Below are 16,814 nucleotides of genomic sequence, written 5' to 3'. Positions count from 1 at the left end.
GGAAAACAATATCAAATAATACTCATAGCTACCGTAGAATCCTGATAATATCAACTGTTTTTCTGTAATTATCAAGTATTTACAGATGATAAAATTAGACTTTCAAATATATATACATTGTCAACAGAAAGTAGACTACCAATTTTAAACTTTCCTCCCATCTCTGTTCTTTGGTGCTATAAATGCTAGATCAGTAGAGTTGTAATTTAATCCCACCTGCTTGCAAAAACACTTGCAATGAGATATAAGAGCCTGCTATAATGTTTGTCTGCTGTTGTTGGTCATACTGCAGTCTCCAGGCAAAGGTTTGTGACCAGCATCCTTTCTCTCTAAGTTTTTATTTGCTTCCAAGCAGTAATCTCTCTGGAAGGCCTGTTACAATGTTTCTGAAATTGCACAGGAATTGCACAAGAAGAAACTTGCCTGTCATTGGAAGTATATACAAGATAGTTTTCTTTCATGTTTTTTTCTATTTCCAGACTAAAGAACAGGAATTACAGAGAAAGCAAACAGAAATTGTTTAAAGCTATAGTACCAAGGAAATTCTAAGTTCATATTTTTACTTCTGCTTTAATGCATCCTGTTGTGGGGAAGTTTTAAAAACAGTGAACTATCTGGTGCAATACACATGCACAGCAAGATGTTGCCTTTCAGTTTGTATTTCCTTGCATTTTACTTTAAACCTATAAGAAATCCTACTTTTCAAGAGGAGGCTAATAATACTTCCTGAGCCTGGCACAGGACAAATCACTTTATTCATGAGAATAGTCTAACTAAACACAACAGGAGTCCTCATATGGGCATGGTAAAGAAAGCAGTATTTTGATGCCAGTGTGGCAGATAAATACATTTCCTCCCTTAAACATAGCTCACACTTGATCAACATCATCCATTTCAAAACATTATTATTTTTTTCCAGGATTTAGTGTAAAGCACATATATACCTGTAGCAAACAGCCCGATTCATTTAAGCAGATCCATTATTTGTAGCCAAGAGTCTGTCTTCTAGAACATTATTTGTAGCCAGGAGCCTGTCTTATAGCATTTTTTTCCAAGTCTTTTCATTTGAATGACTACATAAGCTTCTCAGCCCCAAAATCTTCTCTAGTATTGCTAAAATCATGTATTTTATAACTCAAATAAATATTGAGATAAAACTTTAAACATTTGCTAGTTTTATTTTCTCATCCATCCATTTTGTTTACTGCAAGCACAGGGACATGGATATATGCATTTTTGTTTGTTCTTTAGAGTTTTACTTGTGACCATCTTCTGGCATTTCTGGAGTACAGGCTGCAAATACTTAAAGGATATCATGAAAGAAGCCTCCCAGCTTCTACTACAAATCATGGAAAGGTATCTTCTGGGAGCAAAGGCATCGCTTGCTCTCAGTTCAACGGGGGACAACTGTTGGGAAAGGGACAGAAAGGGATGAGATCATATCCTGGCACTGAGCTCGTCTCTGTGAAGGGTAAAGGGACGTGCAGAACAGAGCATCCTCCCAACATACCAACTGCTGCCACATCCAGTGCTGTGTCAGTGACGGATCTTGCAAGCTGAACTGAAAATTGCTAAAATCTATGCAAATACTGGTATTTGCAGAACACCTTGCTGGACTAGGACTCAGCCACTTCACAAATGGAATTGTCACTGACAAATTCACATTGCCTTTGTATTGAATATACTAATATGGAGGAGAGAAACACATTTTAAGAAAATAAATGAATCACTTTCCGTAGCATTCCTAGTATACATACTCTTACTTTAATTTCCAGTCTGACAAGGCATTAGAATGGAAGAAATTAAACACCAGAGCTGCGATTAGTGCAGACTTGAGATTAGTATTACAGATTTGTTGTTCTTTCAGAATGCCAGTGCTCCAATAACATTCACATGAGTTGATGAATGGCTCACCTCAATGAAAGTTTGCTTATCTAAAACAAACACTGTTGATTAGGGAAGACAGCTATTTTGAAGTGTTTCAGCTTACAAAAATAATGTGAATGTGATTTTGTAAAGATTTGTAAAACTAAATACCATTTTTAAGAAACTGGGAGGGTTCTTATCAGTATATTCAAATATCTTGAAGGAGGGTGTCAAGAGGATGGGACCAGACTATTTTCAGCGGTGGTCAGTGATAGGACAAGCAGCAGGGGCCACAAATTGATATACAGGAAGTTCACCTGAATATGAGGAAAAACTTCTTTTCTGTGAGGGTGACAGAGCCCTGGAACAGGCTGCCCAGAGAGGTTGTGGAGTCTCCTTCACTGGAGATCTTCCAAACCTGCCTGGAACCACCATGTGCCACGTGCTCTAGGTGTCCCTGTCTCAGAGATGCTTTCCAAACTCAACCATTCTGTGATTCTGTGAATTAAAGGAAGCCTCTAATATTAAACATAAAGTTGTTTAACCTTCTTTTTAAAGAGCTTCTCCTTATATTATGTACTGCATATTATATTATTTCAGTAGCAAAAAAGACTGACAGCTAGTTCTGTTTTAGTCCAAGTCCTAAATTGGAAATCATACATTGAAAGATATAACAAATACAACTTCTAAATAAATAGAGGATTGCAACTCCAAAAATTCAATATAGAGGAATGTATCAATAGATGTATATAATATTTATGGTCAAGTAATACACCCAATTTGGGTACAAGCGTAAATTGTGGAAAACTGTGACATATAGAAGAAAGCAGGTACCGAGCTGTATTTTGTTTTCTCCATTTCCTAAGGAGAGGAAGCTTTTGTGATTGTGCTACTTGTCCATCTGTTTCATCACAAACAGCAACATATTGACAAACTTCAAGAAAATGTAACAGTGAATCTCAGTGCTACTTTCAGGATTTTTAAAAGCTGATGAGAGCCTAGATATCAAAGTTAATATACCTACCATTGGAAGCAGTGCATGTGACATGTCCTAGACAAATAGGTATGGAAACAGGAATAACAAAGGGGAGAGCTGCTGAGTAATAGCTATTAAGAGTGCTATTAAGAGTATTTTTTAGTGCATGCTACTGAGTTTAGGTTAAGTTTTTGGCTTTCTGAAAGAGGCTTGTATTCTTGAACTATATTTAAATACATAATTAAATAACTTAAGCTTAAACAAACCCAAGGACCTCCAAATTCTAAGTTGCAAGACTGGATCATTAAGCACACGAAATAACCCTCTTTCAGATCAAGGTAAAGATCTGTGCACACCCTGACTTTAACATCTGCATAATTTGTTTGAAGACTAAACTTATAATTTCTAGATACTCAAAGTTTTACCTTGTTGACTGGTGCTTTTTTTTTTTTTTTTTCTTTTTATGACAGATGGGGCAAAGTTAAACAAGCAATGGAATCTTTCACCGACAATTCCAAAGTAAGGATTTTGCCTAAGTCTGTTTTTTTTTTTTTTTTTTTTTTTTTTTTTTACATATCCTAAAAAGCTTTTGGAACAGAATTTACTTCAGTCAACAACATAGACAGCAAGAGTAACTCAAGCCATGCTGCTCCATCAGCTCATCATCATGCACTAGCTGGAAGTTACTGCCCCCAGCACCCACTCTACGTGAAATCCACTCTTGGTCATCTCCATACACCTGGGATACGTACCCTATCAACTGCCTGCAGAGCTTGCAAACCTCAAGTAAGTGTGCCATGATATATTTACAAAGACATATAGGCATCGTACTCAATGGTGGAAAGCTGAGGTCTTGATCAAGCCTAGAGCAGCTGCTCCAAACCTGGAGGATGCAGAGACCAAGCCCTGCTTGTTCATCATGTTTATCCATCCTTTTATCCACACTTTGCTAAAAGGAAGGCAGGCACTCTAGTCAATTTTTCAAATTTGGGGTTAAAGAAGAGACACGATGCATGGCAACAGGATTTGCTGTAAAACTGAACCTTGCCAAGATAGTTCTACGAAGCCAAGAAGGAAGATGTTTTCAAACGGGTTAGATCAGGTCCAGCGCATAGAGGGAAAATACATATAACTTTATGCAAACAATTATTGGAATAATTCGAGCACCCTTGAAACACATCAAAGACGCTTCCGCGTCTCTGCTGCAACACAGCAGAGGCTGGAAGCGGACACCATCACCACGCGGCCTCCTTGAAGCCCACGCGCTCGGTCAACCTCCCGTTGACTGGACGCCTCTCCAGGGAGCGGCGTGGAGGCCAGAAGCGCCGCTGGCGCCGGAGCCACAGGGCAGGCCCAGCCCGGCCTCCCTGCCAGACCCGCGCGCTCGGGGTCCCGCCACGACCCCCTTCGCTGCGGCGTCACGTCGGCTCAGAGCGCCTCAATTTTCAAAGTCAAAATACCAGGGGGCTCGGGCCCGCGCGCTCGGCCCCGCGGCGGCGCTGAGGACCCGGGGCGGCGCGGGGCGGCGCGGGGCGGCGCGGGGCCCGCGCACCTGCTTCACCTGCGCGGCGGCGGCCGCGGGCCCGCGGCGCGGCCACTCCCCCGCGCGCGCTCGGCGCAGGCGCCCTCGCCGCTACCGCAGGCAGGGGGCGGCAACATGGCGGAGTGAGCGGCGGCGGCGGCGGCTCCGGCTCCACAACAACAGCGGCCACCGCTCGCGCGCGCCGCCGCCACCTCCGCGCGGCCCCGCCGCGTTCCGCTCGGCTGCGCTCGGCGGCGCCCGCCCGCGGCGGGGAGGCGGCCGCGCCTGGGCCGGCTCCGGCTAACGGGGCATCGGCGCCCATAATAACCGCTCATTCTAGCGGCGCGGGGAGCGGCTCCCGGGACGGAGCGCGCGCCGCGGGCCGGCTCCCTGCGGCCGCGGTGGATGCGCGGCGCGGCCGGGCCGGGCGGGGAGGCGGCGGCAGCAGGTGCCGCTAACGGCGGCGGGTAAATGGCGAGCGAGAAGCCGCTCTCGGCGCCGGAGCCGCAGCCCGCGGGACTCATCTCCGTCGGGGCCGGCGGCGGCGGCGGCGTCGCGGCCATGGGGGAGCTGCGGGCGTCGGGCTCCGGCTCCGTGGTGCTGCCCGCGGGCATGATCAACCCGTCGGTGCCGATCCGCAACATCCGCATGAAATTCGCCGTGCTCATCGGGCTCATCCAGGTCGGCGAGGTCACCAACCGCGACATCGTGGAGACCGTGCTCAACCTGGTAAGCGGCCCGGCCCGCGCCGCGGTGACGCCCAGGCGGCCCCGCAGGGCCCCGCGCGGCCGCCCGCGCCCCGGCGCCTTCCCGAAGGGCCCGGGGGCCCCGCGGCCCCGGCCCCGCCAGGCCCCGCGCCGCCTCCCGCAGCGGCCGCCGAAACCCCCCGTGACGGCGGGGAGGCTTCTGCGGCTCGGAGTTTCTGACGCTGCCCTGCGAGCCGGCGCCTTCTCCCGTGGAAAAAAGAGTCGCCTTTTAATTGCCAAATGTCAGGAACAGCAGCCTGAGCTGGTACCGTTCCTTAGTGGCTGAAATGTGTGAAGGATTTAACCTCGTTAGCTCAGAGCTATTTTTTTTTAATTATCTTTTTTTTTTTCCTTACATAGGAGAAAAGGGAGGAGAAAGGAGGTTTTGCAAGGTTTTTTAATACGCCTTAGGATCAGTAATAAAGAGTTAGTTGTATTGCAGTATTGTGCGGGCTTGCTCGTGTCTTCATAATGTCACGCTTTCCAAAACACGTTCCTGTTCCCAAAATAAGTGCTGCTAATTTCGTGGAAGGTCTGCGCATTGTAAACCATCGTTGTCCGCTGGTAGATAGCTTGAAACAAGGAAAGGATATTAAAATGTAGCTCCTTAGTCATCTGCTCACTTCATGGAGTGAAAGAGTTACTGCAGGACTGTATGACTTAATGTTTTTGCGCTACCTACACTGAAGCCTGAGGAACCTACAGAAGCCAAGCGAGTGGATCTAAAAATGAATCACTTTCAATTATGTGCAATTTTGTGCTGCTTCTGAATGCAAGATTTGCTGCAGCAAAGCTTTTGAAGCTGTTCAGTCAATGAAATATCCTTTATTTTTGCATATAAAATAGGATAGGAAAATGACTGCTCAAAACTGAATGGCAATTAATTGAAACTGCCTTTGTTTCAAATGAGTTTAGCACTTCCAACCTATACCCATTTTATACAAACTCATGCAGAGAATATAGCTCTCCTCAAGCACTCTACGAGGATGGTCCCTCTGTTTGTGTGACAGTTATTTGCATTTGACCTAGCACAGGCTGAATGGAAAAGCTGCAGCATGCAGAGAAAGGCATGGTTTGGTCAGGTCATTTTAATGTTTATAGTTTATGTGGATGCACAGAGTTAAAGCTCTTGTAGTTCTGTGAATATGTCAAAACATTAATCTTGTGGCTATTTCCCACTGTTCTCTACAAGCTCTTTGGCTCCTAGCTGAAGGATGATATGTAAATAAATATTTTTGTGCAAGTGTTGTACAAGTCGTCATAACTTTAAGATTATTACCCCTTTCTTCAAAAGTACCCCTTGAAAAAGGGGATGACATGTAGTCATTTAATTAAGTAGCTCCATGTAGATCATGACCAGTACAAAAATGTTCCATCTTTTCCAGTCTTCTCTCTCCTTTTGCTTTAGTTACTGATATTTAAGCCTCTTTTAATTCCAATTGTTAATACATCAGCAAGTGGACTAACATTGTTTTGCCTCTTTAGGGTTTTAGAATAAATTTTGGTATTTGGAGGATTTGAAATGCTTATTACAGTGCTTGGCTGCTACAGCAGCTATCTAGCTGCTAATTAGTTGCTATTGCTGAAAACTGTGCTTATATTTAAAAAATAAATGCAGGCTTGTTTAGCAGTGCTCTCGGCATCAGCAGACTGATATGAATGTGAAACTGGTTGGGAAGCTGGTGCAGTAGCGTTGCATTCTGGATGGGTCGTTACTTAACAGATGGACTCTCATATACAATAGTCTGTATTCCCCCGGCAGAGGCAGGTTACATTGTGCCTCCTAATCTGTTTCTTCTCAGGGCAGTGCATGTCTCAAATTTATGCTTGTGTATTTGGAGTTTAATTTTACTTGCATGTAAAACCCAGCAAATGAGGCAGATTGGATATGCCTTCGGCTCGGCTTCCTTAAACTACTGAATGGTTTTTGCACTATGGATTTCAGTAGCAACTTTAAATGAAATGCAGTTTTTGTATTTTAGAGGCATTCTTTTTGGGGGAGGAGGGGAACATTTTTATTTTGCTCTTTAACCCTTATACTATAATGCTTGTGAATGACTTCTAATGCAAGTGTGATAATGAGTGGACAGAGTTAAAGAGGAAGTGGTGGTAGTTTGATAATTCAGTGTGTCAGTCTCTGGGAATGATACTCCCATCTAGTCAATGTCACTTTGGATACATAAGCCATTTGGTAAAGTGTTTTTTAGTTTCTGAATGCTGGATGGCTGTGGCTTGTAGTATTATCAGATAGTATCACAAACAAGTTCTTTTTTAAAAAAATATTATTATCTTAAATTTCTGTTATCTTTTGTAAAGCTTAAATAAATCCCTTCTTTATTCTTCCTGCTCTGCTTGCAAGCAGCAGTGAATGCCTGAAACAAAACTTTGCTTCAGCTTGCCCTTGTTGTGGAGATTCTCACTTTTGCTTCCTGATAAGCTTTTCTTTTGAGATTTCTCTTCAGTAGTTTTCACTTGTAATCAGTTGGTTTTGTGGCCACACATTGTGGTTTCTGTCACTACATTTCAGAGTTATTTGATATGTTACCTTCTAATGCTGATGGACATAGTGATTTATTGTATCTCCCAGGTGATTAAGTACTTTCACCCAGTGTTCAGAATCTTTTCCATGTCTAATAGGTTGCTGGGTTTTCAGTTTTTGCCAAATGTTAACATTTGGATCACTGTTAGCTCAGGCAGATTTTGTTCTTGTGCATGCTTCCATTTTTATGGGATTAGTTATTAGTCTTGAGGCTTTACCTTTTCTTAGTGACACTTCTTTTTCTCCGAAATGACTGTCTGTTCAAAATGGTGTTGTACAGATGCACTTGTTCAATCTATTGCTCGAGCATGCTTTGCTACTTTATATTATTTTTCATTGTTTAGCTTTACAGTGCAAGACACGTTAAGAATTCAGTCCTCTCTGTGCCTGTGAACTACTTACAGTTATACTTAGAAAGACATAACATCTTTTGACCTTCATAGTATTAGTACTAGCAGTCTTGTGATCCGAAGGCTTTTTAATCAGCACATTCTAGAATATCATAATCTTTTAAAAATTCCAAAAATCGGAGGAAACTTATTGTAATATCATGCATTCTTCTGTGATGGTCTATTGATTTTTGGTGCTTGGGTTTGCTGAAAATCCTCTGGTTGAGATGTGCATTCATTGGCCCTTGTGTGCTACAAAGCACCAAATTGAAAAGGTTTTCCTTGCAAACTGTGTAATCCTGTAATTGCTCTTAGTGATTACTCTTTTGGGGTAGTTCGAACCAGTCCTATGCATTTACTGATGAGCAGGCCTTCCCTCTTTGAACAGCTCTGTTCTTGCTGGGATACTGTCAAGGATGTTATTGCAATGGTAGATGGACTTTTTGTTGTTCTCCACAGTACTTTTTTGCTTCATTTCTTTGATATATGTTAGACTGATGTTTAAGATGAGTTTTGCACCATGTGCTCCAACAGATGTGGCACTAAGTTGGAACTTGGTCAGTGTGCCCATCTGCATTGTTTTACTTCAAATGTTTGCCTTCAGGTGAGCATTTCTGTCGTTTCCTACTCCAGAACTTCAACACAGTGTTTTCATTAATTGGTAGTTGTTCTGTAATCCATATCCAGTGGTCTGTCCTTTTGTTATTTTTATTGTCTTGGCTTCCTTATTTCTCTGCTTCTTCAATATTGATCTGGGTTTTTTTTTTTTTTTCTTCAGTGTATGTTTTAACTCTGATCAGTTTTTAAAGTATGACTAAATTGCTTGTATTTAAAATCTGTTTCTCTATTCTAGTTTGAATTCTTAGAGTTTTTGATTTTGAGTTTTATAATGCTGGTTCTATGGGAGGGCAAAATAAGAAGTATCAGCTGGCCAACTGAAACTAAAAAGTGTGACTGCTGCGGACACGTGCTGGTCATCTCACCTATGCATGTTGAACGGATGATGTGATGCAGATCTGAAGAGGTCTCAAGTTAATGCAGGTGCAGCTGAGCAATGTTCTCCTTGTGCAATCTGGAAAACTTTGATATGCTCATGTATGTCAGGGTACTTATAGGAAGTAGGTCAAACGCCAGGCACAGTTCACAGAGTTCCCTGCAATTCTGGTTGGCTTCAGCCCACACTTCTGCGTAGCTCTTCTCGTGTTCAGGGTTGTATCACACTGCTTCAGTGGTAGTCACCCATCACAATAGGAGAGCCAGTCTCTAGTGTTTTGTCACACTTCATATTGCAGGAATGGCATTTGCTCATTTGCTGCCTGAGAGTGAATGGGTTGGATTATGTGAAAGATCCTTCCGGCCCAACGGTCTCTTCATAGTAGTGACAATGAGGAAGAAGGAAAGGGTCATATGTAGGACTGATCTTCCTTTGGGGCTTCTTTTACTCAAGTAGCTGTTGAGGGAGTTCCTGAACTTGAGCTGGGTTGTGGTATTTGGGTTCTTTGAATCCACTTACACGCTTGGCTGCTGCAGCCGCTGTGACAGTGCTCGATCACTTGGGCTGTGTGAGGAGGAAAAGCACTTTAATGGTTGGGTGCTGTTGTGCTCTAAGAAAGAGTGGGTCTTAAGCAGCTGTCATATGGCCTCTGTTATTTGTGGGGAACTAGCTTTGCAGGATCAGTAACTTAATGCCATTTTCTAGGTAGAAGCCTTCCTATAGCTGTAATATAATTCTCTGCTGGTGGACAGTGTTATTCAGAAAAGTAAAGTTTTGAGGAAATTTAAACATGATTATATACATATATATATGTGTATGTGTGTGTATATGTATCTGTGTATATATGTAGTATGGAACACTGAAAAGGGCATGGCAGCTCCTGTCCCACTGGGCTCTTTTTTTCCCCCTCATGCCTCCACACTAAGCTGTGTCTGGAAGTGGCAGTAGAAGGTACCGGATTCACATGAAGGTGGCAGTGCCCCGTGTTAGAGGCTGCAGTAGCACTGCAGGGGCAGCGACTTAAGGGGACTGTAGCGGTGCCTGTTATCTAATACCTCTGTGGAAAACTTTGCTCTAATTTCAGGCATATCTTTGAATGACTGAAATGCAACAGCAGTGGAATTATAATAAGTGCATGTTTTCTAATATTTCTGATGACTTTTAGCTTTTTAAAATCTTATCTCCAACAGTAAGTGTTTAAGGGTGGGAGTTTTTTCCTCAATCCTTGTATCAGTCATAAAGCACTAGAGATATGTCTCAGCAGGTGGCCTGAAATCTGTTTTAGTTCTTATATGATGGATTGATATGTTTCTATAGGCGATAAATTTTTCTAAATCCATCGTGATGCACATACCACTGAGCAATTTTTAACACTTAAGAAGAAAATAGCAGTTCAGAGTTAAGTATATATCTTAAGTCTTCTTTTCAGGATTCTTGTCTGTGGATTGCATGGGAGAGGAATACCCAAGAATTGTATGGTGTGTGTGTGTGTGTGTGACACCACAATAATAACATTCTGAAGTAGTATCTGTAAAATACCCCAACTCTCTTTTCCCTGCAACTCTACCTGAAACATCATCTGTTTTTTTTTTCTCTTTGAGCTGAGCAAAAGGGTTATCAATTTTCACTGCCAAGATCCCATTTTTACAAAATGTTATTTTTTTTCTACCTTTAAACCACGTGTTTTGCAAAACTAAGTATTTAGTTTGTAACTGAGCACACAGCTACCTTTTTTCCTCTTTCCTCCATTTCTTTTCTTCCTCACTTCTGCCTCCTTGAGTTTCAGATCAGTACTGAGGGACATATAGTCAGGGAATATGGCTCAGTCCATTCATGAAGCTGATGCCTAGAAGGTTATAGTGCAGTTTTTCTTTCATGTTTCAGTGCCTGCGCTCATATTCATTAAATATTAAATCACATGCTTACATTTTTTGAAAAAGCAAAACAAAATTTTGTAAATCTGGAATTGGATTGGTAGAAGAACAGAGACTATTACATATTGATGCATATTGTGTCTTTTCACAGCTTTCTTAACTTCATAAGGTCTGTGCACAATTTTAAACCAACGACTTAATCTTACCTGCTTATTGGGATAGAGTATGATACATAAACAAATAGTGCAGTACCATTTTACTAAAGTAAGACCATCGTTACAATTTAACTTTTGTTACTTGCCAGTTAATAATGCATTTTACAGCTTTACACACAGAAAAATATCATTGCAGCAACCTTGTAAGTTGATATATGCATCTGATTACCAAAGAGTCAATAGCTTAGTAGTGTTTATGGTGATGTTCCATTAATTTTTATGATAGAATTTGACCATTAATTATCATTTGTATTTTGGGAAGGCACCCAATCCTGGTGTGTTATTCTTGAACAGAACATTTAAGATTTTTTTTATGTAAGAGTCAAATTTAGAATTAGCTTTTATAATCACAGGCAGCAGATCTTTTAAAATATTATTCTTGAATTCAAAATGTACCTGCCACTTCTCGCTCATGAAGGTTTGACTTGCATGTTATGAATGATACAGCATTCAATACCTAACACCATGCATAAAATTCATTAACAATGAAAAACTTAGATCCTTTGCACTGCATTACATATCACTTAATAATAGAAATACTAGTTTCATCCATGTGAACTGTAATTTCATAACTTTAAAATTAGGAAGGCAATCAGCTGCATTCATGTCTAAACCCCAAATTTGTTATTTATGGTAGAGAAATACCTCAACTCCCGATCAGTCTTTTGGTTGTCTTTATTTATTTTTGTTCTCCGGCAACTTATGAGCTTTAAGGCACCTTTAAAGTACATGAAAAGTAAAAGTCTTCAGAAAATGTCTAAGTAGTTTCTGTGTTACAGATACTTGTACTAGTGATATCAAGTGATTTATATAAGTGCAATTCTATAATGTGCTTATTCTGCATTCATATAAAATTGGGTTGTATCAGTGAAATAGTTCCAACTTGCTTGTGTAAATATGACTGCTGCTTATACTAGTCTATAATTTAAAAATGATTGAGTTCTATATTTGTGCAAAATGATGCTTCTTTGGCTTCCCTTTTTTGTTTACAGTTTCTTAGTGATGTAGACCAAGAGTCTGCTTTTTAGAGTAACTGAAAAATGAGATAATGCAAGATATTCACTCATTAGTGGAATTACTATTCTTTTGAGTATTTTAATTGCTTTTTGGTATCTCATGACTTATCGTGATTGGCCAGTGTAGAAAGGAGTATGGAAATAATCAAACTCCGGGTTAGAGCTTTCTAAGCTGTAGTAACCAGCAGTATGGTGCTGTAATCAGTTTGACATGATTATACCTTTCCTGGTGTTTTTAAGTTATCAATATTCTGTGACAAATAGCCAGTAACGATTGTTAACTCTAAGTTAACTATTGAAGAGCTACATAAAGTTTTTTGGTTTTTTTCTCACTTGTTTTCTAAAGAGAAATTACTTTGAATGTCTGTGAATACAAATATGAGTTCTGAAGCAACATGTCCATTGATCTGCAAAGTAGTCTGTACAAATCCGTTGAAACAAAGACCTTTCTGTGATACCTCAGTTTTCCATTCTCTGTATATGTTTTGCAACTGTAGAAGAGAAACCATGAAACAGGTCAAAGCGGGGATTCAAAGCTGAAGGAGTGAATCTGCCTTGTTGTAGGTTTTTGAATACAGCACTGCCTGAAATTGTTCGTTAAAAGCATGTAGACAACTTCTTCATAACCCTGGAAGAGAGTGTTGCTGACTGGCTGCAGCCAATCCGTTTTGAGGTTGGAGGCAGAGCCTTGAATGAGTTGTCCCCTGCCTAGACTGCTCATCCCTGACCAGTTTGCCTTCACCCTTCAGCAGCTCGGCACGGCTCACTGTGTCAATAAGCATTTCTGCATCTAGCTGTGAACTAAAAACCTTTCTATTTTGCTTTCAGTGCTGAGAGCCTTGCAATTTTTTAAAAAATAGGTAACTGTAAAATAAGGAGAGCGTTGCTGTCTAGAGCTGTGTTTGTGGGTTTTGTAGCGGGCAGAATGGGAAAGCCGTGTGCCTGCTTCGGCAGGGCGCGTATCCCAGAGCGCCTGAGGAGCTCTGTCAGTCTAATTGCGGAGCTAACCAGCGTCTCTGAGCAAATGTTCCGCAAGGCTGGGAAAGATTAGAGAACCTGAAAGAAGATCTAGAAAGATGCAGCTTTAACTGCTGTGTCTGAGGGTGTTACTTGGGGAGAATGAACTTCTCAGTTGCCTGGGGAATGGCCTGTGGGACCTTGCACCTTTGCAAAGGGAGGTTGTCTGTGGCTGTTGCTCTGTCGTTGTTTTGAAGGGAGTGGGGCAAAAACTGCTGAAGTCAGAAGAAAAAAACAATTTTGTAGGCAGGAGAGCAGCTTCATTCCTCTTCAAAACATAAAATCTTAATGAGTAAACTTTGCAGTGTTCAGAGGTCCCATGCTTTGTGGGTGTTACAGAAGACGCAGAGAGATCAAGAACCATCTTTTTAAGTGCAATTTTATACTCATATAGCTGGTGTCTGCTGTCTCCTTTGGATAAAAGGTCTCATGACTTTTCAGTGTCCTCAATTCCATATACAAAACTATGTTTAGGTTCATTTTTAATTTGATGAATCTTTACAGAAAAAGGTCTGAAAATGTCAAAGGCATGGGTGTATAACTTTGTGGAGATCACTGTTCAAAAGTGAACTTTCAAATGCGACTAGCAGACTAATTAGTTAAAAAAAATCTGTCTATAACTGTTTGCGGAAGAATTGGGATTGGGTGTAGTATTATAGCGAGATATTTCAAACAGGATTGAGAGCTCTAACAAAGGCCATCATTGCCAGCCTGATTTTTACAGGTTCAGCAGGATTGTGGGCCTGCACATGTTCCCTCGTAAGCCAGAAATTGACTGATGTACTGACAAAATACTGTCAGCAAGTTAATGTTGGCACTCCCTCATTCCCTTCTGTTACTCCAGTGAAACCCAGAGCTTTGGTAAAGGGTAAGGTGTGGTGTCAGTGACTCGTATCCTTGATCATTTGCTACTTGGCTGTTAATATTCACATACTAAACAGGCAGAATATATGGAAACACTTGTATAAGCTCAATAAAGTCTCCCAGCAAGATGTTCTGGAGAAGGAAGCCTCTGAGGCTCTTGTGCTATGGGGATTAGTAGGCTCCCCTGCCTCACATACTAATCCCTGAAGCAGTAGAAGTCATTTCCTGGCCTTTTCTTCCATGTCTTCAGCTATGGTGTGTTCCATAAAACTTTCGTCTAGAAAGCTGAGTTTCCTCCAGAAGTTTTCTGTGTGCATTTTTTTTCTATTGTTTTAAGTAGCTTTCAAGTGCTGTGAAAGGTTCCTCATCCACCCTGCGGAGCCTCTGCTCTCTCCTTTGGTACCTCAGGGAACATTATGTGAATGCAGAAAGGTGGAAGAGAAGAAACTGCTAGAACAGCATGTACTATTTAGGGTAATATTGAATTAAGTCCCTCTGAAATAAAACTTAAACATACTCTTTGAGGCCCATGTGACTAAATTTTTTCTTTCCACAAAACTATGTTAATCCCTCTCACCTGTTTCTCCATGGCTGTTCTTGGCATTGAAGTGACTTGTAAAATATACCAGTGCATGGTTCACGCTGTTGGTACTACAGACTGCTCCTGCTACATCATTCTCAGAGTATTTCTGCAAGCTGTCAGGATCACAGACATTTCACAGAGATATAGCACATTTGAGGTTGGAAGGGTGACCCCTTCTTCCCTTCCAGCAAACTGGGTCTGTTACAGCAGGCTGCTCAGGCCTGATCTAGCTGGATTTTGGGTATCTCCAAGGATAGAGATTCCTCAGCCTATCTGGATGGTCTGTTTCAGTATTTGACTACTCTACTAGTAAGACTTTACTTGTCTGTAAGGGCTGTTTTCTCTGGTCGTTGCATCTTGTCCTATCACTGGGCACTGAAAAAGGACTGGCTCTGTTGCCTGCACTTGCTATCAAGTGTTTCTACATCTTGATAAGATCCCCTCAAGCCGCTGTCTCTTGAGGCTCAACAATCCCAGCTCTCTTTAGCTTATCCTTGTAAGTCAGATGTTCCAGGCCTTTAATCATTTGCATATTTAGGTTTTATTCTTGTGCAACTAATAGAGTTCCGTCTTCCAAAAAGCGGGAGGTGGCATCTGGCAAGCCTTTTAATTATAGCAGCCCTTTTCTTCATCTCACAATATGGGCTGCAGCATCTTCTCACACGTAATGCAGTCAATATTGTTATGTCTAACCCAGCAAAGGACAATTTGCACCACATGCAGCCAGGAAAGAAAACAGACCTCTAGAAACCACAGGAGCAAATGTTTACTTTTCATCTGTTGTGCCTGCTCATTTTTTGGTAGCCTTGGATGAAACACGTAAGCCTGATAGTGTTAGTTCTGCAAATCACGGTTATGCTTGTAAGGGAGCTTTATTTCTTGTGCTTCAGGCATTTAAAAGGAAGCTGCATTCAATATTCTGATGAAAATATGATGTGAATATTAATTGCTTAATACAGAGTCAATGAAACTTTGTGGCTCTCGTATATAGTATAAACAGTACTTTGCTCAGCTGTCTAAATGGATTGGAATGAATTGGCATGAACTGGAATTAAACTGGAAGAGTTGTTAGCACAGTTTTCAAAATTATGATGCTCGGTATCAGTGTGGAGAAAACAAAACCGCCTCTGGCTCTATACTGGAAGTTAGTATTAAGTTTTGCATCCATTTTATTGAGAAGAATAGATTCCTTACTCATATGTGTAATCTTTGCAGATGAAATGTTTGATATCAATGGTTTATATTGCATATAAATACATGTAACTTAGAAACTAATATATTGATTAAGAAGGATTTTGTAATGATTTAGTGCAATTTAATAGGTCATCTTGTAGAAAGAAAATTCTCTTGTTTTAAGTAACCTATCATGTACTAGAATAAGTGCATTATGGTGGAGCACTGTGTAGGCTTGCTCACTGAGCAGGAGTCAGTGATGGCAGCTGACACCCATGCAGCGTGTGTCACTGTAAAGGTAGTGCTCCCTGAGTAGGAGTTGAGACTGTCCTTGAACCAGACTGGTCTTCAAGTACAGCTTTCAATCTGCAGTCACAGGTATTTCATGAAACAAATGTGCAAGTTTGCCTGGTCCTCATGGTTGCCATATCTTCTCTTATTACTAATGGAAAATGTTCATCTAGCAAGGAGAAATTCACTGTAGTAAAAAATCTAACACAGTAAAAATTCGGATGCATTTGTTTTACTAGATGTCCTTGTCCAGTTAAACAAACTGAAGTCCCTAATTCTTTTTCTCACTTGGAAGTGGGGTTTAGTAAGCAAGGTGTCACTTTCTCAAAAATATAAGAGCCACTGAAAGGAAGCTTTATATTAGAAGGCTATAACTAAAAGAGTGTGGACTTGCTCCCTTTTCAGTGATGCAGCTGCGTGTGCATGCCTGTATTTGCAAAGACCTTGAGGTGGGGGATCGTGCAGCGTTTGACTCACTTTTTAGGGCCTTGAAGGACTTACCAGCACTTGTTAAAGCTAGAGGCTGAGCTTACATGTGGGCTTTGGAATGCTTTAAGTGTTGATTTATTTTTATGATATCTTAAGAATTTTGTCTTTCAAATGTAAGCTTCGACCAGTTAGGTTTCTGAGCATATAGTTTTCCTGATTTTTAAGAAATCAAGGGGTACCAAAAAATAGGCCAATTTTGGGGTCATTGTCACAGCTTTGTTTTATCGTCCCAGCCTAGACTGCCAACACTTGTAATTGAG

At 41.3% G+C, this 16,814-nt stretch overlaps 1 protein-coding gene across 5 annotated transcripts in view; it reads left to right on the top strand.

Annotated features, from left to right (window-relative positions):
• The first annotated feature begins 4,796 nt into the window (after positions 1-4,796).
• NBEA (neurobeachin) overlaps positions 4,797-16,814 on the top strand; it is a 460,133-nt gene continuing 448,115 nt past the window's right edge. For all 5 annotated transcript variants that reach the window (XM_088522208.1, XM_088522209.1, XM_088522210.1 and 2 more), the window contains exon 1: positions 4,797-5,093. In XM_088522208.1, the coding sequence (XP_088378334.1) occupies positions 4,836-5,093 (258 nt within the window). In that variant the 5' untranslated portion in view covers positions 4,797-4,835. The remainder of the gene's footprint in view (positions 5,094-16,814) is intronic.

The sequence above is a fragment of the Tinamus guttatus genome, unplaced genomic scaffold, assembly GCF_059628265.1.
Source record: "Tinamus guttatus ecotype Peru unplaced genomic scaffold, ASM5962826v1 Tinamus_guttatus_pri_ptg000150l, whole genome shotgun sequence".
NCBI classification, from domain to species: Eukaryota; Metazoa; Chordata; class Aves; order Tinamiformes; family Tinamidae; genus Tinamus; species Tinamus guttatus.
Note: the sequence above shows the minus strand (reverse complement) of the source record. Positions and strands in the feature narration are given on the sequence as shown.